Genomic DNA, 27,439 nt, shown 5'->3' on the forward strand with positions numbered 1-27,439 from the left:
CTAGCCGGCCAGCAGATGAAAATGCCACTTACTGCTTATTCCTGCTGCAGTTTGTTGAATTAAAACCTCTTTTGTTTGCAAGCTGTAAACAAATTCTTCTTAATCTTTCAATAAAAAATGTCAATTATGCTCTCTAACAATGTAACTTCATTGTGATGAAAGAAGGCATTGCTATTGCTCTAATCATGATAACATATCAGCTGCTTTTAGAGTCAATTCCTTTTTGTGCAAAATTTAATGACCATGCAATTATTCACATTTCAGACTAACAGACTGGGCTTTAGACCTACAGCGCTGCTCCCTTGCTCTGAAAACATACACTTGAAAGCAACAGAAAAGTCTCTAGAGCAGAATTTCCAAGTTCAGAACACAAAACACCTTTACAATTCATTCAGCACAGCCGGACTCGGGCCCATGTTAAACACAGCTACTTCGTTAGGGAGCCAAGGAAAGAAAGCCAAATTATCAGCACGCTATCGCGGGCGCTTCTCAGGCCCATGGCTTTCATTTGGCTTCACTGGGAACTGTGTTTATGACCAGCTTCCTCGTCTCTCTCTGGTTTCAGTGCATTTCCTGCAGAATCGCTGGCCACAGCAGATGTGCCCTTCAGGCATTTCAACTTTTTTTTTTTTTTTTTTTTTTTCCTCATGCCAGTATTTATCCCATTTGTTTCCAGAATCAGCTGCAGCTCCCAAAACAGCGTCCGTAACTTTCCACTTTGAAGTATTCAGGACATGCCTGCTGGGAAAGCATCTTCTTTGTTTACCTGCTCAGATCCTCGCAGCCTTTCCCTCCATGCCCTCCCACCATCCATTTTCTCCTCCTGCAGAGAGCTCCCCTCTACAACCAAGTTGTCCATCACCAGCTAATCTGCTCCATTAACCACTTACATTCCAATAACCGCTTTCAGCATCCCAACCGTGCTTTATTTATGCTTTCATGCAGCTGCAGCCAGAGATGGCTGCTGCTCCAGGATCTCACCCCATAAGGCACCTTGGCCCCCACCACTGAGGGACTGCCTGTGCCAAACTCAGCCCGAGGGTCGCATCCCCTCCACATCTCCCTGCTCTTCAACTCCCTGTGGCAGCAGAGGACAGCCTTTTTCTGCTCCCAGGAGGAGACACAGCCTGAGATGATGAGGTCAGTCCTCCACAATGGCCTCACAGGCAGTGGTCCCAGTCCCATCCCAGTCCCACAGCTAAACAGATGACCCAGCACCACTGTACGATTTGGCACTGGCCAAGACAGCCCTATAGGAACAGGGACTTTCCAGGTACACAGAAACCTTTGGCAAGCTGAACATCCAAATAGCAAGCAGCAAAATAAGAACAACAAAACCATCCCTCCAGAAATGTACATTGAAACTACACTGGTGGTTTTGAGAACTGATCCCTGGTATTTCCGAAATATCTGAGGCTGGAAGCTACATCTCACCTCCAAGCCCAAAGAAAATGGATGCCAGTAAGGCAGCAACCCCATTGCCTCCCTCCCTTTTATCCTGCCCACAGAATAATAAACAATGAACCAGTTAACTCAGTTACATCCTTAAATAGTCCTTGCAATTCACTGCTTTTAACGTATCAAACCTTGCATTGCTGCCATTCCTTTTCCTCATTATTATGACTTAAAGTTGTTCTGATATGTAGTAACAAATTTATGGGGAAGCTTTGACTGTTGTTGTCCCGTATTCTTCACACATCTCTCACCTCTTCTCCAAACAGCCTTTATCCTTCCCATCAAAAGGAGAAAAGAAAACATAGTGGCAGTAAAATGTCCCAGTCTTCCGCCATCTCTTTTTTGTTTGTTTGTTTTTCTTTTTTTCAATATAGCTTTTGTTTCTTTTTAACTTATGCTTTTCTAGGTGAAAATAAGAATTTGGGGTTTGGGGGCTTTTGAGGTTTGGGCTGTTTGTTTGTTTGGGGTTTTTTTACAACCCATCAGGAAAGATCAAGGGTGAAAGGACCTTCTTTTCCTCCTTCCAGCAAGATCCTGCTTGCTGAGGTTCCCCAGCATTTGCATCTTCAACTCCCACACAGGAGACCTCCAGCCTGGAGCCTTTTGTCCATTTTCCTGTAGCCAATTTCTTGTGCCAACGGCACGGGTCTTCTGGAGAAACCCATGTTTACCAGGTTTCTTACCAAATCTGCTCTCTCTTCACAGCACGCAGCTTTTACTATCTGTAGAGGTGCCTGGGCTGCGCAAGGCCCTTGGACGCAGGGTGCAGATGAAGCGTAAGGCTGCGTAGGGAAGGGGCTGGCATCTGGGGGACATTAAAAAGCACACAACAAGATCAAAATCATTTTGGCATTCCTCTCTCAGATAGACATGACCCATCACGTTTACAGCACCTGCAGCGTGCGCCTGCAGTGTGATATTATCAATGAGAGAGGGGATAACATTAATTAAACTTTTGGTGGTTTTACATCTTGCTTTACATCAACTTCACAGGGTGGACGCAGTGCTGGGACAAAGCAGGCCTCTCATTTTCCTTCCCACTCTCACCCCAACAGGCCATCCATACATACAGGAATAGGTCTATTTTAATATTTAAAAATACACATATATAAATATATCTCACTTGGCAAGCCACTCACTTGGACAAGTCTGAGAAATGCTCTGGACAAGCCCTCAATGACAGTCCAAGGCAGTGGAGGTCCTTTCTAGAGGAACTATAAGCTTACGGATAGCTGGACGACATTCGCCGAGCCTCCCCTGCTCCCTGCCTCCCTCCCTCCCTCCCTCTCCACCTGTTGCTACAGGGACATTGTATCTGAGACCCCCAAAACAAAAGCCAGCTCATTTCACCAAATGTAAAGAAACAAATCACAACAATACTTTCATTTTGGTATTGCCTACATTTCAGCCTCAAACTCCTTTACGCTAATCTGCTAATCCTATATTATATTGATTTCTCAAGAAAGGAGATTATGCTAATCAGGATTTCTGAAGGATTTACAAATGATCCTATATTTACTTTTGAACTTTGTCAAAGTGACAAAGGGAATATGTCACCACCGAGCTGTAACTGCATCTTCTCTGAATTACAAGTCAAGCACCAGCGCTGTCCAAATCTGTAGCCACCAAAATGTCTCTCTAGCAGACAAACATCTTTAGGATCATCTTTTCCCCACAGATGAAAGGGTAACTGCAACCATCTACTGGGAGTTTCTGAAAAGCACAAACCTTAGTACATCCACCCAGTAATACTTCTATCACACCTGTGACATAAGATCTTTTAACCTTCCAAATCAAATGTATGACCTAGATCTGAAAAAGGATGCTCACATCTTCAAGCAGCATCAAAACAAAATCAGTAAGTTCAACAAGTACTAAACATATTAATTGGAGAGAAGACCCACAAAACACATGGAAATGAAGCACCACAAAGCTATCCAAAGAGCTGTAGAAAAGCCGATCTTAAACATGAAACAGGAAGAATCCCATTTTATTTTAAATTGACTAACAACTTCATGCCACGAATTGTACTGCATATTCTTCAGCATTCGGTATGCTGTGTTACATTTAATGGAAGGCCTCTACTTTTATTTTAAGCTAGGGTTTGAAAATGAATCACCACATATGATGTGCAGAGAAGGGTTTTGGTTCAGCGGCTTAAAATCTATACAAGGGAGACTGCAAGTTTGCAACAGTCCTTGAGTTTCCACATGTCAACATAATCAGGAACATGATGCTGCATCATTACCCAGATGGAGAACATTCTGTTTCAGAGTCAGCCAAAGTGTCAGTGTGTTTATGGGATCCCTGGGAAACCACAAGTGACTTTTGTATGCCTGGTAAAATCCTGCAGTAGTCAATCCTTCTCTTCTCCAGGCTTGCCCAGCAAATCTTTGCTCATTCCCTTCCAGAAAGCAGCAGCCTTCCCAGCTTGGATGCCATCTCCCTGCCCAGCAGATGTGTTTCAGAGCTGCGTGGGAGCTGCCTGACTTCAGAGCAAGCCAGCAGCCTGTGGAAAAGGCAAGCGCATGCGTGTCCCGGGCCTTAGGGACCTCAGCAAGAGCCACAGGTTGCCAAGCACTTTGTGAGCAGTTTCAGGTTCATGTGATCGGATTCCACGACACCCACAGACTCAGTGGAAAAAAACTGCAGATGCAAAAAATATTATTGTGTGGGCCTAATTACTGCAGAAAACGAACAACTGCAGCTGAGGTGTAAACTGACCCTGTGCAAATATTTGATTTCCAAAGAAGACTAAAAATAAAAATCAGAGCAATATAGGATTCCTCTCTAAGTGTAAAGCAAGGATCCATGCAAGGGGTTCACCTTGTTTTGTTACTAGTTTGCATTCTGATAACGCAGAACAGACTTAAGAATAAAAGTGCAAAAGATACCGTGCACCATACTCACGTGGCCATCCTGGGGCAAGTCCGCATCACCTCATTCCAAATATACAGGGACATCCTTCATCCACAGATGCACTTTTGCAGATTAGCACAATCCACTCCCCCAAAAGGGCCCAAAACTACAGACAGCACAAGATTTCAGACTGCGAGGGGAGAAACAGCCAATGCAGAAGAGCTATTCTAGGCTATTTCTAGGCCCCACATAGCCCCAAGACCTGTTGTGGTTTTTTTTCTTCCACACCCAGCCCCTCAAAATTTAACCTGCTCATCACCAGGAAAAAAACTTTGTTTCCAAATAATTCTGCCCCCATTACATAGTAAGCTTTGATTTCTGTAGCTCTGTGGATTCTGAAATATAAAGAAAAACTCAAATACTGCTTCTTGACAAGAGAAGGAAAACATTAAATGTAATATGAATTCACAACTTGTCTCTTCCCAATTGCGCAGTATAGTGAGCTCAGCACCATGAGCAACTCCTTCAGAAGTGAGAACTATTTCCAGGTACTATTTTTTTATCCATGCAGTGACTCCAACAGACACAGAGCTGTTGACATGTCTCTTTTAGAAACTACAAACCAGGAAAGGTCTGTAGCTTCAAATTTTGAATTTGCCATTGCTAAATTTAAACCCATCAGCCTTGTACAGACTATTACATAAACGCAACCGCTTATCTCTCTGCACAACAGTTACTTTTCACCTAACCAGACTTAAAGCACATTTCTTGGACCCACTTTCTGCTGCCAGCCTGAGAGGAAGCAAATACTCAAGAAGAGAGGATTAAAGGAGATACAGGAACACTTGAGAACAGAGAACAGCAGGCTACAGATTTGCTGCTTCTCTGTACCACATTATTATTTCAGTTTATTCTGAGATAGGTGAATCAGGCAAGGGACATTTGGTCACACAAGTGCATGGGCTCTATCTGGAAGCCAACTCTGTAACAACTGCAGCGCTGTTGAGTACTGTTATAGACAGGTTTAAAGAAAGCTCCCACTTGCCTGCACGTTTTTCTCACAACTCAGAAGAGGCACTAGACAGAGAAGCAAAGGCTCACAGCACCACAGATTTATTTACAGCAGACTACACACAGGCAGAGCAGCAGGCAAGAGAAAATGAAAAACAAGGATGAAGTCCTTTCTTTATGGAATGGAATGGAAACTATCCTCTCATAAACAGGCAAGCAGATAACTAAGGGAAAACAAAGAAGAGAATTTAAAAAATTCAGGTGATTTTTTTTTTCTTTCTACACAGCTATTTTGGCGGCCCAATGAGTAACAGATTTCATACTCACTATGTAGCCTTGTCATAGACACGTTAGACCCTGTAACTGCTTCTAAATTCCTCCTCCCAGTATCAAAAGAATCAGTCACAGTCAGAATCCACCCAGCATCAGATTTATGTGCACTCAGATACACTAAGGTATTTTGATACAACTGGTATTTTGTGGAATCATATTTTTTTCCTTTACATTCATCTATTAAACATGTCTCCTGTACTCAAGGGAAGTATTACATTATAATACACTTGCAACCAATGTAGTAGAGGGGAGAGCATCACTGACCAAAGTCCATTAATTTATTTTACCTGCAGATTTATTGTAAAACCTGTGAAGCATTGAGCAAATATGTCCACTAGATAGATGCAACATCAGGATCTCAATATTCCTTAAGCCAGGCCAAGCCAAAACTAAAATACACGCAAACCCTAAGAAACTGGTGATAAACTCAGTTGTGGTGCAGTAGCTTAATTAAGCCATTGTAAAAATGACACATTTGTGGTTGATTTCTTGTTTTGTTTTGTTTGCTTGTTTTGTTTTCACTCTCCCATGTGCATTATAGATGGATTGCAGGAAGTACAGAACTGAGTAGGTTGTGGTATGCCAAGACATAATGCCAGTGGGGAGCAGAAACACCTGATCCAAGTTATCAAAGGACAAAAGTCCACAATCCTGGTTGGTCAAAAAAACAGCTGCTCCTTGAAAACAGGTACCTGTGTACTGGTGTCTGGCAAAGCTATCTTGAATCACGTCTCAGCAAATCTCTAGTGCACACGCCTGGCAGTGCTGAAATGACCTCTCATTTTTACTTCTGTCCAATATTATGCAATCTTTTTGCTACTGCAGTGATGAGGGCAGCTCCCTTTCCACTTCCGTCTTCAGAAAGCATGAAAGTCACGTCACACTGAGGTGCCAGTTTCTTCACTGTTTCCTGCAGGACCCTAGAAAAACTGGAGGGAAAGGGAGAGAAGAACAGAACATTTTAGCAGCTACTTTCTGATCCGAGATCTTTATATTTATCTGTTAGCAAGGAACCATGACCTCAAGCCATCTTTCACTGGTTCTCTACAGCATCTCTTTGTTCTTCCTCCTATTCATGAGAGAGACAAGTTTCTGTATACAATCAGATTTTAATTCTATTTCTCCACTTTAATTTTGTTCAGCATGATGCCAGACAACCCCCTTGCTTTTAAAGATCATAGAAGAGGCTCTCTTCTCCCAGCAAAAAAGCTAATGCATTACTTGTAGGCCTTGCTCACAAAATAATGACCCAACTCCAAAAACTCAACACAGCTTTCCATCTGGGAAACCAGGATATTTTGGAAATCCCCCACAACGTGGGAAAATAAATATTAGAAGAGTAAGTTCACTCAACACCCCACAGAAAAGAGCCTCCCAGTGGTAACCGGACTTGGCTTTGCAATTTTTGATCCTTTAGGTAGGCAAGGGAAATGACAGGATGCAGGGAAATACGTTAGATTTTTATCCTCTCTCTCATTTATCATCTTGGCAGAAAGCTGGTACAGCTCGGTATGTTTTCAAACTGCAAACAAGCCAACAGCAAAGGGAAGTGGTACCAAGGTACTCACTGTGGATGGAGCTTGTACAAGGTCCCATCTACTCCAACGGTGATTTGCAAGTGCTCCACACCTTGATTTTCTCTCTTCTTCTCTACAACAGCTGCCAGCCCTGCCCCGCAGAGCTGGGCAGCTCTTTTTGAAACAGCTCCACACACCTCTTTCACAATGATGCTGTCTTCACACGTGCTGTCCAGGCCAAGCTGCTGCAGAATTCGCCGGACTTGGAGGAGGGCAAGCCGGTCACTGCGCAGAGGGAAACGCACACAACAGCAAGGCATTAGGGGAAGCTTCAGCAGGCACGCAAGTCTTTCAGCTGAGACTTTGCCATGATCCAAAGGAAATGCAACCACTTCTCCAACTGTAACACTCTCCAACTGTTCTAAGGCAGATGCCAGTCTGAATTCAGATGGAAAACTTGCTCCTGGCATGCCCTTTGCTATGTTAGACTGTATTTCCAGAAGGCACAACTAGCAGTTATTCATCTAACTCCCAAAGTCACGAGGGAGCTGAGCCAGATCAGCCACTTGTGTTATTTTTGATCTCAAGGCTGAGACACTAACATTCCAAGGTTTTCAAAAGTAGAAAGGGCTTCAAATAGAAGGAAAGAAGAAAATTATAATTTACTTCTTGAAGGAAACAGCTCCACACACTTGCAGAAGACTATTTGCTAGAGGTCCCAGAAGACCTTAAGGATTTAAACCTTGTAAATCCAAGAACTTTACCTCTCAATCTGAGACAGGAATTTTGTTTCAAATATGCCTCTTTTCCTGAGTGATTCCAAAATCTGTCCTCTGAACAGCAGTCCTTGCTTGGTTAAGTCGATCAAAATTTGCCTTACTATTTCACCTAGGTACATTCCACTGGTCATTTTTTCATACCTGTTATGTAATAGAAGAAAAATATGTGCTTTTAAAGAGATGGCATGTTAGTTCTGTTTAACATGAGTGGTATGTAAACACCCTATCAACTCAAAAAAGTCTAAGCTTGCAGAGAAATAGCCATTGAACTCCATCTTTCAACCATCAAAAATCTGGTTTTAAATAAACAGATTTACCTATGTTAAAAGGTAACAGAACTAGAAAAAAACCTTGCAATATTAAACAGAACACAGCGTTAAAGCCAGAGTCCACACTGAAAAGACAGTTCCCTGTTGCCCCCATGCATTCACCAGTGTGTCATACGTAATCAATGCCATCTTCATCAAATTAAGAACATTCGAGTTCCGTCTATCCTCTTGCACAAGTTGTATTTTGCACAAGTTGTATTTTACCCTCAAAAAAACACTCCAAGAGGAGGAACACAGCAAGAGCTGCATTGATTGGTAACTGCCCTAAGGTGACAACAGTGCTGTGGTAACAGAAACAACGTACATCTTTGGTTTTTTTCTGAATATCTGCATTATTTACCATGCAATAAATGAAATGTAATACTAAAATTTCCTTTCTGATTATTCATTCACTAAGCACATTTTAAAAAGCAGCCAGTGTGTCTTAAAGACTGACTTTATCAGGCTCTTAGCATCAGGACCATCACGTTTACCTCTGTTTCCCTGGGTTTAGTGAGCCTTCATCTACTTCTTTATCATATTTTGTTCTGATGTTGTCAATGCAGCCGTTGTCACCAAATGCTCCCCATTCTGTATTAATGCACATTTTTCCTTCATTCCCTTCCACTATTTCTATGTTTTTCATGTCCTCCATGTAGCACACATTGCTGCCTGTTCCTAGGAGGAAAGAAGTGACAAGGCTTCAGCCACAAGAGTGAAGTAGCAGCTGAAACACATGAAAGATGATCGCAGCAATCATTTTAAAAGCTCTCTTCTCCATATCTGAAATTTCAAAGATGTCTCCATATCTTACAGAAGCAAGTGCTAGCCAGCAATGTTAACAGTGCTGTAATTTATCACAACAGAATGTTACCAAGTAAAATGGGTCCTTCACAGAAAATTTGCAGCGCAGAGGAATGAAGACTCTCTGTTACAGATCAGAAATCGATTTGGCAGTCGTTGGCAAGCACTGATCAGTCACTGCTGCCAGTCTGGTTGTAACACACCACAAATCATCTTGCATGACAGCATGCAAACACTGTCAAGAGCCTAGCAGCCAGTCAAGCAGCTGCCAAGTCCAAAATGATTTGGTGAACAGGGCCTCACTGCTTGCAACATGGGTTACATTTAACTAACATAAGGAACAGTACTCCAAACAAAATGAGACAGCTACTGCACTTTGCCAGAAGAGTCTATTTTCCAACTGAGGCTTCAGGTCTTACATGCTTAGATGTATTTCTGGCTGAAAACTTGGAGCAACCTACTGGGGGAATCATCTAGAAGCCCAAAAAGAATCCATTCAGATTTTTAAAGATATTTGTTTGTTCCAAGGCCTATGACCTGACTATACAGTAAATATCCATATACTAGTCAAAACAAAGATTCATGCTCTGTCTGCTGTTCTCATATTCTTTTACCATGCACACACTTGCTAGGCCACCATCAGAGATATGACCAAAGTCCAACAGATTCAGGATTCTATCTGCTACAGGTGTTAATATGTTCTCTGTTGAATACCATGCATTTCTGCTGAGAATCCCGTGTGAGTAGTAATACCATATATCAAATTCAAATAAAAGACGTCATACAAATTCCAAAATAGGGTGTGAAGCTTAGCACCTGTATACATGCTCTCTTCTTGCAACTGTCACTTCAATATCACTGTACCTGCGATAAGGCCAATCTCACAGTTTGGATCCTCATATCCGCATGTCATCATTGTCCCAACAGTATCATTCACCACTGCTACAATGTCCAAGTCAAACTCCTAAAACACAAGTGACAATCAGTAGTGGGTCCTGGAGGAAGAGGAGGGGTGCATTAAATACACCAAAAAGAATAGCAGAAGAGAGTAGTAGCTCACATTTCTTCTCCTGATGGCCTCTCTCAGCATATCAACAACATCTTCCCCCTCACAGTCTGTTGCCTTGAAACCTTTTGTCCATCCCACAAGCGTCCCCTGAAACAGAAGAGAAAGAAAATCATAAGTGAAGATAGAGAGGACTGTATGTTCCAAGCATCAGCCTTTTCTTGTCTCCACTCTTTCTTGTTTTGTTTGGTGTTTTTTTTTAACTAATATATTTCCCTGGACAGGTTACTGCGAGGGTCTAGTGCAGAGTGTGTGCACATGTATCTTTGTTACTCGTTTGCTGTTGGTAGCGACTCCAGGTTTACTCAGCTGTTTATCAAGACACTGCCAACTCAGTGCCTTCTAACACTCTCATTTGGAAAACCTCACCTCACCTCCTGCGCACATAGTTATTGCATTATATGTAGGGGAAAGACCATAAAAAATACTTTTGCTGTGAATAATTAAACACCCAAAAACCATCAATGAACATCTGCTGTTAACTTTTGGCCTGTTTACTGAAGGACATTTGGTATGATCCCACTACTCCAGGCAACACTAATCTGTTTCTTTTTGGACAGCAACCTGGCCTAACAGAAGTAGATTTGACTCTGGATTGTCTGCCCAAATAAGAAAAAAAAAAAGAGGGCAACTGGGAGAAAAGGCTGCTCTTCAAAAAATCCTCAAGTTCTAGCAACACTAAAAGACCAAACACAGAAGGCAACATACTATGGGACACTGACACAAGTGTGTGTCACTCGTTTTGCCACCACTGCTGTGGAATTTGTTTCCTCATCTTTTGCCAAGACCTAAATACTACACTGTAGGTCTGGAAGGCATATTGAGTGGTCTCCCCACAACCAACCAAGTCTTATTGTTATACTGCCAACTGTGATCTGGACATTGAGACAGAGCAAACTAGCTTCTAAACTTAGAAGCTATTTTGAAACCCCCCAGGGCATAAAAACATTCAATAAAATAGAAGTCTCTCATTTCCCCAATATCCTACATATTTGTCTAGAATTAAGCAGTACAACCTTCCCTGCCCCTCTGTGGAAATGCATCAGAATAATCTCTTACATCAGATCTGGAAAGATGAAGATATGATATCTGTCAAAAAGCCAACCCTTCCAAGCTGAACAAGCAAGTTCTGCCCAGTGACACTCAACAGGAAGAAACTAATGTAGTGCAGACATTATACAGTCAGACCCGTGCAGCACAGGTAGGAAAACACCCTGGGATTGTAGCTGATCAAGTAAAAGGAGACATTTGTTACCACTTGCCATCGTAGCGATAAGGCAGCATGAGAGATTCCTGGGCTATTACAAATATGTAGTCATTTTGCTGTCATAAGGACTTAACCTTTATAGAATAAGAGCAAGTAACATCCACCTCTTATCAGATACAAGAGATGAAAGTTCTACCTCCCATATCCATGTAGAATAACTTTCTCACGAAACACAACTAACTTGCACAGTAGAGTAATAAAATTCCTGTAAAACAGGTGAAATATTCTCTCCAAAGTCTAATTTGCACGCATCTATCTATCTATCTATCTATCTATCTTTTCAACGTTGGGAAGTCCTACTTGAAAGAAAACATTTAGAAGAATAGCTTTTTGCTTGCAATTTCCAAACCAGCAGATCACCCTCACCCAAAATGATGTCATTTACCAAGCAGATGCACTGTTGCCATTTGAACCATTCGATCTATTCTGTGTTGCAGTTCTTACCTTGTCAATGCTGGCTTGCCTGCATGGGAAGGAGAAGGTGAAGCCCAGAGGCAATCGAGCACCTTTAATCCCCATATACTCCAGAAATTCTGCTATGCACTGGACAATATGGTCAAAGAGCTGGAAGGAAAGAAAAAGCATATAAATATAACAGTAATCCCATGCAATGGGCCTGGATCAGTTAAACATTCATTAGAGGTTACCTCTTCCCCCGTCCCTTGCATGATCTCCAAAGGAATGGCAAAGATTTTGTTATACATTTGCACTGATCTTCTTCTCCCACTTCTGATTTTGACCAGCAGAACCCTGAAATTTGTCCCACCAAGATCAAGGGCAAGGAACTTTCCTTTCTCTGCAAGAGAAGAAAGGTATTTCATTTTGGTGTTTCTCATCACATGTTTGCCAGTCAGCACAGCATACTCTGCCACATATCCCCAAGAATGATAGCACACTGCTTCCTATGGCATTTATCCCATTGATCTGCTCACATGGGGCTAAAGGGCCAGCCAGATAACATCGCAGGAAGCACCAGTTTGCCAACATATATCACCCTGGCATCTGCCAGAATAATTGGCATATTCTTCCCAGAAAACAGACAAGCTACTTTCCTGAACCACTTCCAGGTGATCAGGAAGTGACTTCACCTGTTCCATCTGGTGTCCCACAGACATATGTGGGTAACATCTTCACTGTGGCACTAGCTTGCGTCTCTCGCTTTAGCCCGTATTCCAGCTCAGTCCTCATTTTGTTCTTAACTTCTCTGAGGGTCTCCAGGGACAGCAGAAATGGTGCAAGAGTGGCATCAATTTGCTTGCGCTGAGCGGCCAGCCTGTACGCCACCGCTGTGACCATGGCAGCCCCCTTCCCGCTGCCGCTCACAGAAAGGAGGAACCGAACATCACAGTTCGGGACCAGTCTTCTCACCACCTTGTGCAGGCGTTTGGCGTATCTACAGGAACAGAGTTTCTTTAGACTCTCACAAGCACTTCATGCATGGTTTACTTCACATCACATACATTTCCAATATATGCACACAGCCAACAACACAAGTGCTGAAGCACAGTCAAGAGGAGCACGAGGTCAGAGACAGATCTGGGAAATGGGTACGATGATGCTGATTTCTGGCTATTCCGCAGAACCTGTACACTTACAGGAATGTGAAGATACCTCTAAACAAGCACCAGTGCCAAGGGAGAGCGACACTGGAGAAAAGCCAGGCAACAGTAGAGAGGCACAAGCACAGAGAGTGAGTCTCCATCTGGAATCAGACTTCCATCCTGTTTGGGAGAAATGTTTGGGCGAGTTTCCAGTTGGAGAAAGCATAGGTTCAAAAACAGGGCAGGGGGAAGAAAGAAGGAAAAGAAAAAACCCAGTGAACTGCAAGTGCCCTGGAGGCCCAGGAGTCACCTTGAGGAATCAAATGCTCTTCCCCAGACACCATTATCCCATGTGTCATGTTGGTCCCACCCCACCCTCAGGTTCTAAAGTTCCTGAGACACCTTTGCAATGACCAAGCCAGTCTGATCCTTCACACTCTACCAGATCTCACCCCAACCCCAAAACCAGCAGTTTTCTGAAAAGCCACATATAAGACTCTTTGCAACATCAACATGTGGCCAACAATTACCAAAACCTCTTTAGTTACTTACTGGGGGTGGGTTTTATAGAGTCCCCCATCAATTCCAACAGTGGTTCGCATCCTTAATAGTTTCTTATTCTCTCTCAGTCGGGTCAGTATGCCTGCTAAGGCAGCAGCACAGAGGTTGGCCGAGCGAAAGGAAACGATGGTGCAGACGTGCTGAACAGCAATGCAGTCCTCTTCAGAGGGAATCAAGTTCAGCTCCGTAAGGATCTCTTTTGTGTTGCTCAGACCTTCCTTATATCTACAGCAAAACAAAAGAATACATCATCTAACACAGGGATATTGAGGCAACACATAAATCAGTATTCTGCATGTTGGCCTAAGAAGAAACGAGAGAAGACCAGGGCACAACCCATCAGGCAGCATCATAATTGGTTCCCATAAACCAGTAATGCCTTTCCTGCACTTTTCCCAAAAGTACCTGGGGGAGATACCAGACTTCTAATTAGTCCATAGAAGGAGAGCACAGGAACGGACATACAGCTTCACTCAATACAACAAAGAAAATTATTCCTGGAGTAACGACGAGACCAGGATTCACCTTCAAAACACCAGAATCTGTCAGTTTTCCATGTAGTCATCCATTACCTGATCCAGAGTCTGCACTACATCTCCACAACCCCAGTATTCCCACACCACAGAAGCTGAAAACTGTCACAATCATCCCATGCACTCAGGTCTCCAAAGAGGTTATTTAACCAACCTGCACCTGTGATGGTTAACAATACATTTGCTGCTGTGGTGCTTTGCTAAAACTTTAGCTTCCACCAACTCCTACATACAGAAAGATCAACCTTTCTCCTAGGCAAAAGCAAAATCAAGTTGAGCAGTTCAGGATTGTTCCCACTACTCACAGATTGTAATTACACATTCATTATCATTATTGTGCTTGTGAAAGACTAACAGCCACTCTCAAACAGCACATTGCAGGTTCTTACTTTTCCATTGCAGACACATGTTTCATTTCAATCTTGCCCTTAGTAAGCAGAGCTGTTGATGCCTTCCCATTGAAGAGTAGACCTTCCTTTGTCATTTTTAGGAGAATGAGTCTTACAAGTTCTCCCAAATACAGGCTGCTGATCATCTTCTCAAACCTGGAATGAGACACAGGAAGGCTTACAGGTGTTCACCAGCTACCCAGAGCTATGAAAAGTTCAAATATAAGCATCCTCTGTTCTAATGCAGGCTGGTCACATTTAAGCATGTATCAAAGGGGTTTGGGAGCTAGGTTGTAGATGGAATGCCATCCAGAGGTCCTGGGACCCAGCAACAGCCCCTCAAGATAAGTGAGTGATAAAAGAGAATTTTCAAAAAACTTGCCAGCAGCTCAGCCAGCAGAAGTAGTTTTGATAAACCAGGCTTTAAAATGCCCTTTGTTTACCTTCCTTCTCTCTCTCCTTACCCCTCCACAGCATCGTACCAGAGCAACCACCTATTTTTAACAACACACCAGCAACTGCAGCAGCAATTCCTTGGGCCTGTGAGGCAGGGAGGTGTGAAAGGTACCCACCCTTCCCATAAGGAAAAGGTCTGAATAGGACAGGACCAGGATCAAGCCAGCTCAGCTTCACTTAACTGGATTCCTGTTCCAAAGGGGTTCCTGGCATACGCTGGAAACACAGTCAGTTAATTCAGACTGCTGAGGCAAATCAGCCAGGAAATCACTTACAATTGTTTTCCAGGATTGAGAGATCCCAGATCAAGCTCGCGATCAAACTCTGTACGGAGGTCGTCCAAAGCACCGTCATCTCCAAAGGCACCCCACTCTGTGTTAATGCACATCCTCCCTTCATCACCTTCCACCAGATCGATGTGCCTCATTTCCTCCATGTAGCATGCGTTGGTGCCAGTCCCTGTGCGTGGTCGAGACAGTGCAGATAAATTACCTGTTTGTTCCAGGTTTGCTTTTTGTTTGTTTTAAGTCCACGTGTTTGGGAATAAGTCAGTATATTGTCTTTGGAAGAAAATATAAATACATAACCCTGTGGTACAGGATATTAATATCAAGCCACCTGCAGTTGTTAAATAATCATTTCAAAGTGAGTGAAAAAAATTTTGACATTATTCTAAGGCTTGACTTGTTTAAAATTATTTTTTCTTTTTCAAATTTATGTCTATGTGCCTTAAAAAAGCCACCACAGTGCACAAAGAGGAGACATTGTGGAAAGTGTAGCTGATACTAACTACCAGACGTGAGAGGAATTCAGCTTTCTCTGGACAGACAGACAGTAATTTTCTCTACAGTCAGCAGAAAATTTTAGTATGCTGGTCACAACTGAACCCAGACAAAATGGGGACTGTGGTATTCGATGGCAATGTGATCAGCATAAAAACAGCTGCTTTACAGAAGGCAGCCAGGCTTGAAAATCTGACCATTGTTTTTTCCATTTTCTTCCTGCTCTTTCCTGTACTGGGACACTCTCTTCTACTCCACATTTGTTAGAATTAAAAATAAGGGGGGAATAAAACCTGCTTAGTGAACAGGAAAAATTACCAATTATGAGCCCAACTTCACAACGCTGGTCATCATATCCACAAGTCATCATGGTTCCCACAGTGTCATTGACCAGTGCCAAAACATCAACATCTATGTCCTAATAGCATAAAGATGTGTGATTAACAGAAAAAAAAGTGCTTAGAAAGCATCTTGTGTGTTAAAGCGACATCATGCAGACATACTCCCCTGGTCATACTTTGAAGGCCTAGTTCAGGAAAGCTCTTCAGCTGAAAGACACACGATTTCCCTTTGTAACACTATCCCCCCCACAACCCTGCAAAGCAACATCTCTGAATTTTCAAGTGCTTGGCCAGCCAGGATCTTTGCTTGCAGGACTTGTTTTTCCCCAATCTATCCTCACTTGTCAGATAAGCAACATGTCGTTGGTTTGAATTTAGTGATATGCTAGCACCCATGTATCTGTCTTTATGGGCTGCACGACACGATAACGTCCAACTGCCCGAGCAGACACCACCAAATGGGACAGAAAATATACACACATAAATGCAGCTATTCAACACAAGGCCATGCGCCAATATCACACTCAAGTAAAAAGTCTTTCCATCAAAGCTATGCAGTTTTCCTTTCACACTGAGGTAACTTGATAACATAAAACCGAAGTTATCAAGGGATTCTTGTAACTCAGATGCCAACACTAGCGGGGGCTGGACTTCACCCAGGAAGTTTCAGATGCTTTGTTCATGCTAACTACAGCAAGACTGATGCAGAGAAAGAAGTGAACCAAAACCAAGGCTAGATTTTTACCGTGCAAGAAACCAGTAGAATAACTTCCTGTTTACTACAAAGTTGCCAAGGTATGGAAAGATGCTTTGTATTTCTTAGGTGGTGTTACCAATAGCACTGAACATGAAAAACAAGGTTTTCCAAAATATTAAAACATAATGTTATTCAAAGTTATATACTAGTTCAAGGGCAGATTTAATAATGTCTTACAGCTGACCTTAACAATTAACCACTCATTCACAGAATGAAGTGGATGGGCAAGCCCTGGTAGAGTTAGGCGTGCTGATCCCAGCTGATAGCTTCCCCTTCCCAACCTTCATCTCACAAGCCAGGCTGCAAAACACAGCGTGCATCCGCATCTGATCAAATAGGCTCACAACAGATTCCCTTTAGCTCAGACAGACAGCGGGGCCATGCTGCTCCACGGTCACAGTCAGACCCATTTACAGCGTGCAGCTGCCACCACTGTTAGACCACCCTGGGGCAGCCCGAGTCCCCTTCCAGGGCTTCAGCTCCAAGGGACATCCAAGACAGTTCTACTAGCTATACAGCCACATTGGACATCTGTTACTGGCTGACCTTGAAGGACGTCTGACAACTCCCAAAGCAACCCACACGCCAAGAGCTGATCTCCCAAGGAGGAAAATCTGGAGCCACTCAGGTTCGCCTCCTGCAGGTATGAAACTTGCCTTATGCTTGCTGAGGGCCTTGCGCAGAGAGCTGACCACATCTGTGTCCTGAACTCCTCGGACCTTGAAGTGTTTTGTCCAGGCAAGAAGAACACCCTGCAAAGTAACAGTCAGGTGACCCAAAAGCTCCAATTTTAGCATACAAACCTGTCACAAAGACAGCCAAGACCAGTCTATGGAGAAGCCCACTATATCTCTCCACAAATTAAAATGCAGGTCAAAACAAGTGACAGTAGAACATCTCACCTTGGGGTGCCTGTCAGTACAAACACAACTGAACAGGTACAGCAATAAAGTCCCAATCCTGCAAATGCTTCTCCCCATGCTTTGTTTTAAGCATGTGCAGCTTTACTGATGCTCATCACAAACTAATAGCATTAAGTACAAACCATCTGTAGGACTGGGACCCAAAGCACAAATCCATAGAAATAAGAGAGAGACTAGAATAAAAGACCACAAAGTAATTGCAACCAGCCCTTCATTTCCCCATGAGGCCTCTCAAACAGCTCAGCTACAGCTCTTGCCTATTTAGCATCAACTGTAAAAAAGAAACTGAATGAGAATGATTTAAAAAAAGAAACTTCAGAACACAAAAGTATGTTTTACAGTCTAAGTCTTCATACAAGGGCACATAGTTACTGTGGAATTGAGTACTGATCAAGTAAAAGAATAGCTTTAGCTTAAAAATCATGTTACCTTGAGATCAGAAAAGAGCGTCTGAATGGTAGTCAAATCTAGTTAAATGCTAATGGTCATCCGTGCCTTCTTCAGAGAGCTATGTCAACATGACCCCACAAAAAGGCCACAGGGTAACACTCCCATGCAATAGTTTCTCTGGGGTCTGCAAGGAGCTAGGCTTGCCAATAACATTTCTTTTTGCATCTTACCTCTTCCAATTTGGCCTGTTTGCATGGAAAAGAAAATGTAAAGCCAAGAGGTAACTTCTTATGCTTCAGGTTTTTGGTCTCCATGAAGTCTAACAGACAGTCAGCAACGTAGTCGAAGAGCTGCACAAGAAAGGAGAGGACAGTCAGGCTGTGTCCAGCAGGCATGCACCCAAGCAGAGCACCACTACAGAAGACCCTGCGTGCCCTACCTCGGCTCCATTCCCCTGTATGACCTCCTTGGGTGTGGGGTAAAACTTGCTCTCCAGCTGGCTGCTCTGCTTCCCATCATCGAACACCTTCACCTGGTGGGCACGAAACTGGGAGCCACCCAGGTCAACAGCAAGGAAGTCACCCTTCTCTGCAACACAAGTGGGCAACTGTCACCAGTGATGGCTGAGAAGCATGGCCCAGATGCCATGCTGAAGGCCACAGCCCAGGGCCCCTCCCCCACCATGGCCACAGGCTCTCCTGCCCCGTCACGGCAGGTCCTTATCCCATGGGCCTGGGAGCATCACCAGGAAGGCTAAGAGCTGGCAACCCTAAGCAAGGGTTATCAGGTCCTTCCTGTTAGCTTGAAATGTGGGGAAACGGGAGTTTCAGATCATTACCCACATCCAGTAAAGGATGCAGGATTTGCAGTCACGTGTTAAGACTTGGCCCCACTGCAGAAGTCAACTTCCAAGTGGGGCAAGACTAATTTTCCACCCAAAGTCAAGCAATACAATCATTTCCAAATGCCTTTAGGTGTTTCTGCACAAGTACCATTCTTGTTTCTCAGTTTCTCAGTCAGCAGCTCTTAGCTCAAACACATTCGTCTCTAGCAGGAGACCTCAGGTGGAAGGACAATTTGGCCTGACTCTACAATACAACAATTATCTATCCCGTGCACAGAGGAAGGCCTTTCCCTAAATGCAGTGGTATGTGCATAGCCGTGCATGATCTTTGTTCCACAGCCCAAACGCCTGACTAAATTTTATCCCATCTGGCCCCAAAAGGGAAGGAAACAGGAAGTTCTACCTGTTAACACCATGGTTAGATATCACAAAGGTGAGGAGGCAAACTGGGTTACTCAGTAAACTGTGACATTAGTCAGACCATTAATACCTAAATGATTTGATGCTCCGTGTGGGTCATTTCAGGTAGCAACACTGAGGGCACTGAAAAATCTGAAAGTTCGTTGCTATGGCAAACGGGAAAATCCTGCCACATTCGAGGTGTTTAAACCTGCTGGAAGTGTTGTCTGGAAGTAAGACAACCAGTAAGGATTTTGCAAGAGAGCAAAAATAGAAAAATCAATGTGATGCTTAAAATAGTTAGTATGTCAATAAGACACAGCCCAGCTTGACTCTGCAGCATGTCCTTGACACAGCAGAAAGGTCACACAAGCCAAGAGAGCGTTGTCCAAAGTTGGCCTTCAGGAACATGAAGTCTTGCGACAGTGATGACATTATATGCAGTTTTCCAAGTCTCCTGACCTCAGGGGCTCTCTGCTATCTCAGGGCAGGGTCAGTGCCATATGAGACCTCAGGACCAGTAATAGTCACTGAGATAGCAAGGATTAAGCTAAAATTTCTTTTTCTTTGATGAAGGTAGTAGCAAAAGGAGGAGTGCCCAGATACAGCCAGACAGTTGGAGTCAATTATACATAATTTCTCTCAGACATCCCTCATTTCAGGGAACTAGCCTCCAAATGTTCCCTGTATGCCACTAAAGCCATTATTTCTCATTTGACTGTAGGAAAATTACCTTCAGAAGGAATACAGTCCTGTGGAAATGAAGTACAAAGCAAACATTTAAGTTTTTTGAACAATTGTTATACACCAGGTCCTGACCTAGGCTAGACACAGTGTCCTGCACAAATTCATAGACTTGGATAAACCTAGGATAAACATACTTTTCTGTCAACCTGCGCTGCCAGGAGCCAGCTGAGCCAGGAGTTATTCTGAATGCCCATATTTCTCCAGACAAGACAGGCTTTTAGACACTGCCTCACCTCATATCCTCCCAGAGGACACCACTTTCTCCCTCTCTAAGTCTCAGGGGCAACTGGAAACAAGGATACAGCTGCAGGAGAGCTGGCTGTTCCCTGGTAGACCCCACGCAGAAGCGGATTTCCCCAGTGCAGAAGGCAAGGAAGGCAAGGAGGGGATCACTTTTGGAGGCAACAGAGAAAGCAGTGCAGAATTTGCTCTCGGAAGCTGAGAGGGGAACATAGGTCAAAGAATGCCACGTTGCTGCCACTTTGCGATTTGAGGGATCTCACTGCAGCGCCCTGCCTTCCCTGTAGCTCCATGAATGCCAGGGCCACAGCAGTGCCCACATCTCCACACCTGCAGCACGCTGCACTGCAGGGTCTGAGCTGTAGAGGCTGCCCTTGCCGTGTCCAGCCACAGCTCCTGCAGCAAGGCCTGCACTAGGTACAGCCACATTTGCAGACAAAAGAGGCCGTTTTCTGAGCACTTACTAGGTCCTTTCCTCAAACGAGCAGCACTACATCAAAATCTACCTGGTGCAGGGAAAAAAATCCTCTTCAAGCACTCCCCCAAGCTGTTGTCTCCTCAGCACGCACCTGCTTTCTCAACAGGAGATAGGCTGTAACCCGGTCCTTGTTTCAGCCGCTGCCTGCCCTGTGCCTTTGCCGTGCCTATCATTGAGTACTGACAGCAACCCATCATCTTCCTAAACCAGCACTGCTGGGATGGAGCAGGGGGAACTCACCTGAGCCATCGGGAAGCGAGCGCACAAATGACGGCAGCATCTTTACTGTTGCCGTGGGGTTCGTGTCCCTCCCCAGGCCCTTCACCATCTCGGCCTGGAAGCGAGCCATCACATCCAGCAAGACATCATCGGAGAGACGCATGTGATACAGGTACCTGTCAACCTGGAAAGATGAAAGGCGTTACTCGGGAGGCATGCAAGCTCCTCAGCACTCAGCAGCTGCCTGGGATGAGCACTGCTTTTACACTGTAGAAGGACTCTCCTCTGTGTACTGGGGGGGGGGCTTCCTTTAACTCTGCAAGCAAAGAAAATGCAGGAACTCCCTAGCCACCTGCACTAGTTTTCTAACCAAGAGGGGCGTAGTCTGGCATGAAGGATCTCAAAATCCTGAACTCCAGTTCTAGCAGCACCCTTGCATTATGCTGGACAAGTATTATTATGCTCATTCCCACCTGCTTGATGGGCATGAGGCTAAACAGATCCTAAGGAAACAAAATAATTCCTTTCACATATGTAACAAATTGAAGGTGAGCATACCACCTACACAAACCCCACCTTTCTGATTCTAAAACTCCATTTCATTTTTGACCTCAGCACCTAAATTCTCATGATTATCAGTGCAAGCAAGCTCCAGAACATCATCAGAGCATCTACTCTTCTGAAAACTTTATTTTGAAAACGTTTAATGCAGCCTTGGTGAATTACTGTCAAAAACTTAGTCATCTTTTCTGATGGCTTAGTAACTTGCGAATATACATAAGCCTTTGAGACTTGCTTGAGACCCTGACCAAGCTGTTTTTACACCATCGTCTCCTCCAATACATGTAATGAACTAGAACTGCAAAGCATCTTGACCTGGTGAGAATGTGACCTCTCTGAGTCAGGTCCAGAAAATGCCATCAGTACCCAAGCGTGTCAGCCACAACCTGAAAACATCTATTCAGCTACTGCTTCACTCCACAGACAATTAACTTTGTTGGCATGCCAGGCTGAAGCTTAAAGCCTTTTTCTCACTCCAACTCTATGCTTCATTCTCTTGTGATTCTAGGATTACACCTAAAACATATTTTTGGGTGCAATCAATATCCTAATACTGCAATGTAACTTCCAGCACACATCAAAATAAAAGCCAGTTGAATTTAAAGGAAATCAAAAATATCTAAGAACTAGCAGACACTCATTCAGATAAACTGGTAGAGAAGCTAATCAGTGTTTCTGTACAGCTTCATCAGAGCAAAACTGAAGATTTTCCTCTTCAGGACCACACACTGCTTGGACTGACATTTGCCTGCAGGGCTGGATACACTGCTGTAGGTAAGGTGGCCTAGAAACCACATAGCTGGGTACAACAAAGGATTAACACAGCAACGTAAGAATCTGTCAACATCCAAACGCTTTTCCACTGGGGAGTCAGGCTTCGGTGCTGTATGAACAAACACGATGCAGGCATAATAATTCTGTGCTCCACACAGCTGGATGTTCCCTGAAAGGTAATCTGTGTTAACATCCTACTCCCCACAACATAAGATGCAGGGCCAGAGAGCAGTAGGTAGGGCAGAGGCAGGACAGCTTCCGATGTTTTGCTAGTACAGACACTTGGCTCTTGCACCACGGGCTACATTATTAAGCTGCTTTATCGGTTCAGAGCATTTCATCAGTCCTATTTACATATGGAAGCCTAGAGGGTTGTGGGAGAACACGCACAAAACAAGTTCCACCAGCAATAAGGCAAGATTTAAAAAGTAGCATTGTTTAAACAGAGGAGAACGCAGGATGTAGATAAATCGTCCTCTTCAAATTTGGACTGGCCACCTGTATTAGTGAGGCACAAACTAATTACCTATTCACATTCTCATTTTAAACTGATGTTCAGCAATGACCTACCTGAAAGAGCCAGGACCCTGAAAGTAACTCCAGCACTTGTCTAACAGCAAAACATATACACACAGAGGAGAAAGTCTTAAACTACAAGATGCAATTAGCAATGAGCAGCAGCTACCTTTGGATACAGGTGTGCCTTGAAAAGGCCATTATTTAGATCTTTCTTTGTAGCTCTCATTTGCACAAGCGCTTGATTTCTTCCAAGGCTTTTTTGAGTCCCCATCACTGTGTAGGATCCACCACCCCAAGCACCAGCACTGCTTTTTTGGGCATACCAAAATTAAAATTTAAAAAAATAATAATAATAAAAGACTGGAAACGTACCACACTCATGCACTCTCACACAGACCCAGACAACCTTGTGCCTGAAGTCCCCGTGGAAAAAAAAAACCTAAACAGTAATAAAAGTGACCATACCTGTCTGCAGAGAACATGCACTAGCTCCCTGTTCCCCATAGAAATTGCATTCCCACCCTGTTCGCCTAAAACCGCCGGAGGATACAATCCTCTCTGAGGAACCAGATAAGTCAGAGCCCAGGAGAGCCTGCTGACTATCTAGCCTGATTTACAACCAGAGCAAGGGCCTGTTCACATACCATTTGCTTGTAAACACAGGAACGGCCAGGCTGTGCAACGTTCTGTCTCGCTGCCTCCCTCCCACCGCGCAAGGACAGTCCTTGTTTTCAAGTGTCTTGCCTCAATTATGGGAACAGCATTGTCTTCATGGCAGGGGGGCTCTTGTTATTGCCACCAGAGAGCAAATAAGCCTGGGGAGGGAGAGGTGGGAAGGCATTCCTTCTTACTAATTAGGGAGAAATCAGCTCTGCTCCATACAACCTACCCCGGGCTTCTTAAAAGAGAATTCTAAAGAGCATGTGGTTCCTTACCTTCAGGCAGGGCTAGTTTGTATCTAGCAGAAAAACTTAATTTTTTTAAATGGCTTTGCCAGAATACCTCTGCCCCTTCCCCTCCACTGTCCTCACTTCAGGGAAGTCCTCACCTCAGGGAAGTCCTCCCTCAACTACACTCTGGATGCTTCTCTAAAGAGCCCACTCCACCCAAGCACTGCTCCACAAGGTCTCCCCCTTTCTTAGTAAAAAGTAAGAAGAAATACTGCTGTCTAAATGAAAGATCTTAGGTCAGATCCCCACTCAAGAAAAGGGCATTGGGGGCCCCTTCTGATCATATTAAACCCTGGGGATAAAAGGGCTATGACTGAGGGACAGAGTCACAGACATCTGATTGTTCAGATACCAGGACCTCTCCTGGAACACTTCTTTTCAAGGCAGAATTAGTTGGAAAAACCCCACCAAAGAACAAGCCACTCCATGTCTAAGCAAGGGCGCAGAGAAGGCAACCCAGTGTTGCTCGCTTTGTGGATGAGAGCTCAGCGGTGCAGGTGGATCTACCCAACAGGACTTTGGATCTCCCGCACTGCCATGCATCTGCAGACAGCCCTGCCTCCAGCTGGCTGGAAAACAAACAGGACAGAGCCTGGCAGCAATGGGCACCACAAAGCACTTAAGAGAACACCAAGAGACACCAAGAGAACAGAGGACCCGCTGGGGACATGTCTAGAAACCAAGAAGCTTACAGGTCCCACGTGGTCTTATGATTGAAAGCCAAAAACCCATTACAGCATGGCCATGAAAGTAGATCAGGGAAGAGCAACCATTAGATAGCTCACTCCCAGTACCGGTGGCTTCAGATCTGGGCCACCTTGAGCTTTTCCTACTGTAATTAAAGGTCATGCCTACAAATATCAGAGTGATCAGCCAGATCTGAACAACCAGAGAGGAGGCATAGGCACTTCTCCCACACCAACACAAGTTGCAACTGCCTCTTGAGTCCCAGAAGACCTGGCCCAAGGACCCCAGGAGTCTTCTGTACTCCTGCTACATGAGTGACTGATTCCTACACAGCTTTAGAAACCCCATTCTTCACACTACACTCGCAAAGCAATTCAGCAAGAGGTTCCTTTCTGCCCTCTGGACTACACCACCCCATGCCAGACAAAGTTTAAACACCATTCTTCCCTACCGAAGATCATCTGCTCCATTACTGGAAGAGAACTTATAATTGTGCAGGGAAAAGCACTAACCAGACATATTTTCACACTCATCAGATGGTTTAGGGTCCAAATACTTCTTACCCCATTCGGCTGTATGACTTCAGTAGATAAAGCCATCATCTAGTCTGCATTATGTACTGCAGACCCCACAGTACCTGAGTAACGCAGTTCTCAAAATAGAAATCAGCTAAGGCTGCATCTTACCTTTTTTATTTGATCTTCTTTAAGCTTTGTGAAATGGAAAGCTAGCAAGTGGACAGCAAACATTTTCTTGAAGCAGATGGATGAGTCAGTAGTGACAGAGCTGCTGTGAGTAACTCCAAAGCGACAGGTCTTTTACTCACGAAGCTGGAGCTAGAGAAACTTCAGCTGAAGCATTTCCCCCAGGGTGATACTAGTGGAGTTCCTGGGAAATTGAGTCCAGAAATAAATCCATCCAGTGTGATCAGTTCAACGATTAAACTTCTGTCTCTTTGTATCACCCCCCTCCATCAACCCAAAGTCCCTCCCTCCCCAGCTACACACTTCATTGTGCCAGAGCAGGCACCTGGAGAGCTGCCAAGCTGAAGGGGAGAAAAATCGATTTTGTAACTGCCCCACTTGGGAATTGTTACCACTTCGCAATGTAGTTGCTATGCAGCCTGCCCTGCTTTGCCCCGCTTCATTCCTGGGGGGCTGACCAGCTCCCACCAGCACAGAGTGCAACAAAGTGCTGCAGGGTGTCTGGAAAGTTAAGAGACGATTTTAGGAGGTTTCTTCCTTCTGCTCAGCACTCCCACTTGCAAGACGAGCTCTTCTGCATGAATGAACTCCACTCTGGTACTACACAGTGTACCCTTATCTGCGGCTTTTTTCCAATTAAGCTTCAGCCGTGTAAAGGAGAAAAGAGACACACAGACCCCTGCCCCCAGCTGAAACACCTCTTGCACAATTTCCAGCAGAGAGGTTTTGTACAGAATATTCTCCCTTCACCTCCCGTGAAGACAAAGTTTCAGACCAATGCAGATCCTCGGTATTGCAAAACCTGGGAAGGGAACAGATTTACCTGGCAGCCAACAGTACTGACATTTGACTGCCTCGATAAACACTCTTAACAGACAGCACAGAGTACCTACAGCAGGAGCAGCTTCCTTACACCATCACAGCTGAATCTGACAGCCTTGTAACTATTACTCTCCAAAGTTCATTCTGAATAAACAAGTGTTTCCAGGATTTTGTTACTGTATCAAGTGATATGGACAATGAAAACATCACCCGAAGGAAACTGCGTGAAACAAAGGAGAGAAACAAAAAAGAAAAGAAAGAAGAAAAAAAAAAAAGGGGGGGGGGGCATTCTCATAGGGTAATTACAGAGACTCACTCTCAAACCACACAGACACTCGGTGTTTCCCCCATTATTGTTCAGTATTTCAGCTGGCACTGAGTGTACTTACTGCACTGGCAGACAATTGCCACCCAAAATTTTGCATAACAGGATTACAATTAAAAATTAGTTTGATAAATTAGAAAAACAGCCTCGGGGCAGGGGGGAAAAAGGGAGATGGGAAGCGGAGGGATTGCCAAGTAATGGGAGGAAACACAAAGAACTACTAAGCAGAAGTAGAAAATTGTCTACACAGATCCAGAGCAGGTCAGAAGCTGCCAGTTAGCAGAAAAGGATCTCAGGCTGTATCAATTCATAGCCTGAAGCGGACCCAACAATCTCCTGCTATTGTAAAAAAAGTACAGTTGATCATCATGCTGGGCTGCATGAACAGGAGTATAATCCACAGACACACAAAACACCACTCAACTCTATACTCTGCACCAGTCTCAGAAAGAGGACTCTGCCCATTCCTGGCAGCTACAGTATGCCATGAAGGCATGGATCAGGAGACAGCTCTGTTGAACATCAGGAGCAGTCACAGGTTACATTTTTTCAGCCTGTGATCACCAGGAAAGACTGAAAGAGCTGAGGAGGGGAAGGGAACTCCCTCTGCAGAGACACATTATGGAGAACCTCTGCTAGGAAAGGTTGAGGTCTTTCTGCCCTCGCCCCCTGCCCCAACCTTGCATCAAGGATGAGCTCTGGATGCTGGGAGATCCTGCCAGCTCTATTTATTTCCACTATTCTAGAACAAGAGCAAAGCAGACAGAGTGGCTGAACAGTCCATAAATAGGGCTTGTTCTAAAATTAGGCCTTTGATCTTCAAGAGAAAGGGAGAAAAGAAAGAAGAAAAAAAGCCACACTACCAGCCAGAAAGCACGGTTCACTTGTCCTGTATTCATCTTTTAATAACTGCTGGCTCGTTAAGTCAGACACTGACTCCCAGAGGGACTGTCTCTTTCCTCATTGTTTACCCATGCCATCCGAGTCACAACCCCTCTGGCCAGCAAAATTGAAAACATCACCTTTCAAGCTCCATCCCACTTTGATCCAGAGCTTATTGTGTCTGTAATACAGTAGATTTATTTTTCATTCTCTCTT

At 44.2% G+C, this 27,439-nt stretch overlaps 1 protein-coding gene across 4 annotated transcripts; it reads right to left on the bottom strand.

The window, feature by feature from the left end:
* Positions 1 to 3,480: 3,480 nt before the first annotated feature.
* LOC121093475 (hexokinase HKDC1-like) lies at positions 3,481 to 26,596 on the bottom strand. Of its 4 annotated transcripts, XR_005829588.1 has the most exons (19): positions 25,177 to 26,596; positions 21,021 to 21,183; positions 18,512 to 18,660; positions 18,303 to 18,422; positions 17,416 to 17,511; positions 15,980 to 16,079; positions 15,155 to 15,338; positions 14,424 to 14,579; positions 13,493 to 13,726; positions 12,488 to 12,792; positions 12,047 to 12,195; positions 11,844 to 11,963; positions 10,127 to 10,222; positions 9,931 to 10,030; positions 8,757 to 8,940; positions 7,940 to 8,095; positions 7,227 to 7,460; positions 6,351 to 6,587; positions 3,481 to 4,504 (listed from the first exon to the last, which is right to left on the bottom strand). XR_005829588.1 is itself a non-coding variant. In XM_040605820.1 (18 exons), exons 1-18 carry the CDS (start codon positions 25,237 to 25,239, stop codon positions 6,443 to 6,445), a joined length of 2,754 nt encoding a protein of 917 aa, XP_040461754.1. In that variant the 5' UTR covers positions 25,240 to 26,596; the 3' UTR covers positions 5,740 to 6,442. The 4 variants fall into 4 exon arrangements, 3 of the variants coding, with proteins under 3 accessions (XP_040461754.1, XP_040461756.1, XP_040461755.1); XM_040605820.1 differs by lacking the exon at positions 3,481 to 4,504 and having other exon boundaries at positions 5,740 to 6,587; XM_040605822.1 differs by lacking the exons at positions 3,481 to 4,504; positions 25,177 to 26,596 and adding an exon at positions 23,498 to 23,625 and having other exon boundaries at positions 5,740 to 6,587.
* Positions 26,597 to 27,439: the final 843 nt, after the last annotated feature.

Source organism: Falco naumanni, chromosome 9 (assembly GCF_017639655.2).
Source record: "Falco naumanni isolate bFalNau1 chromosome 9, bFalNau1.pat, whole genome shotgun sequence".
NCBI classification, from domain to species: domain Eukaryota; kingdom Metazoa; phylum Chordata; class Aves; order Falconiformes; family Falconidae; genus Falco; species Falco naumanni.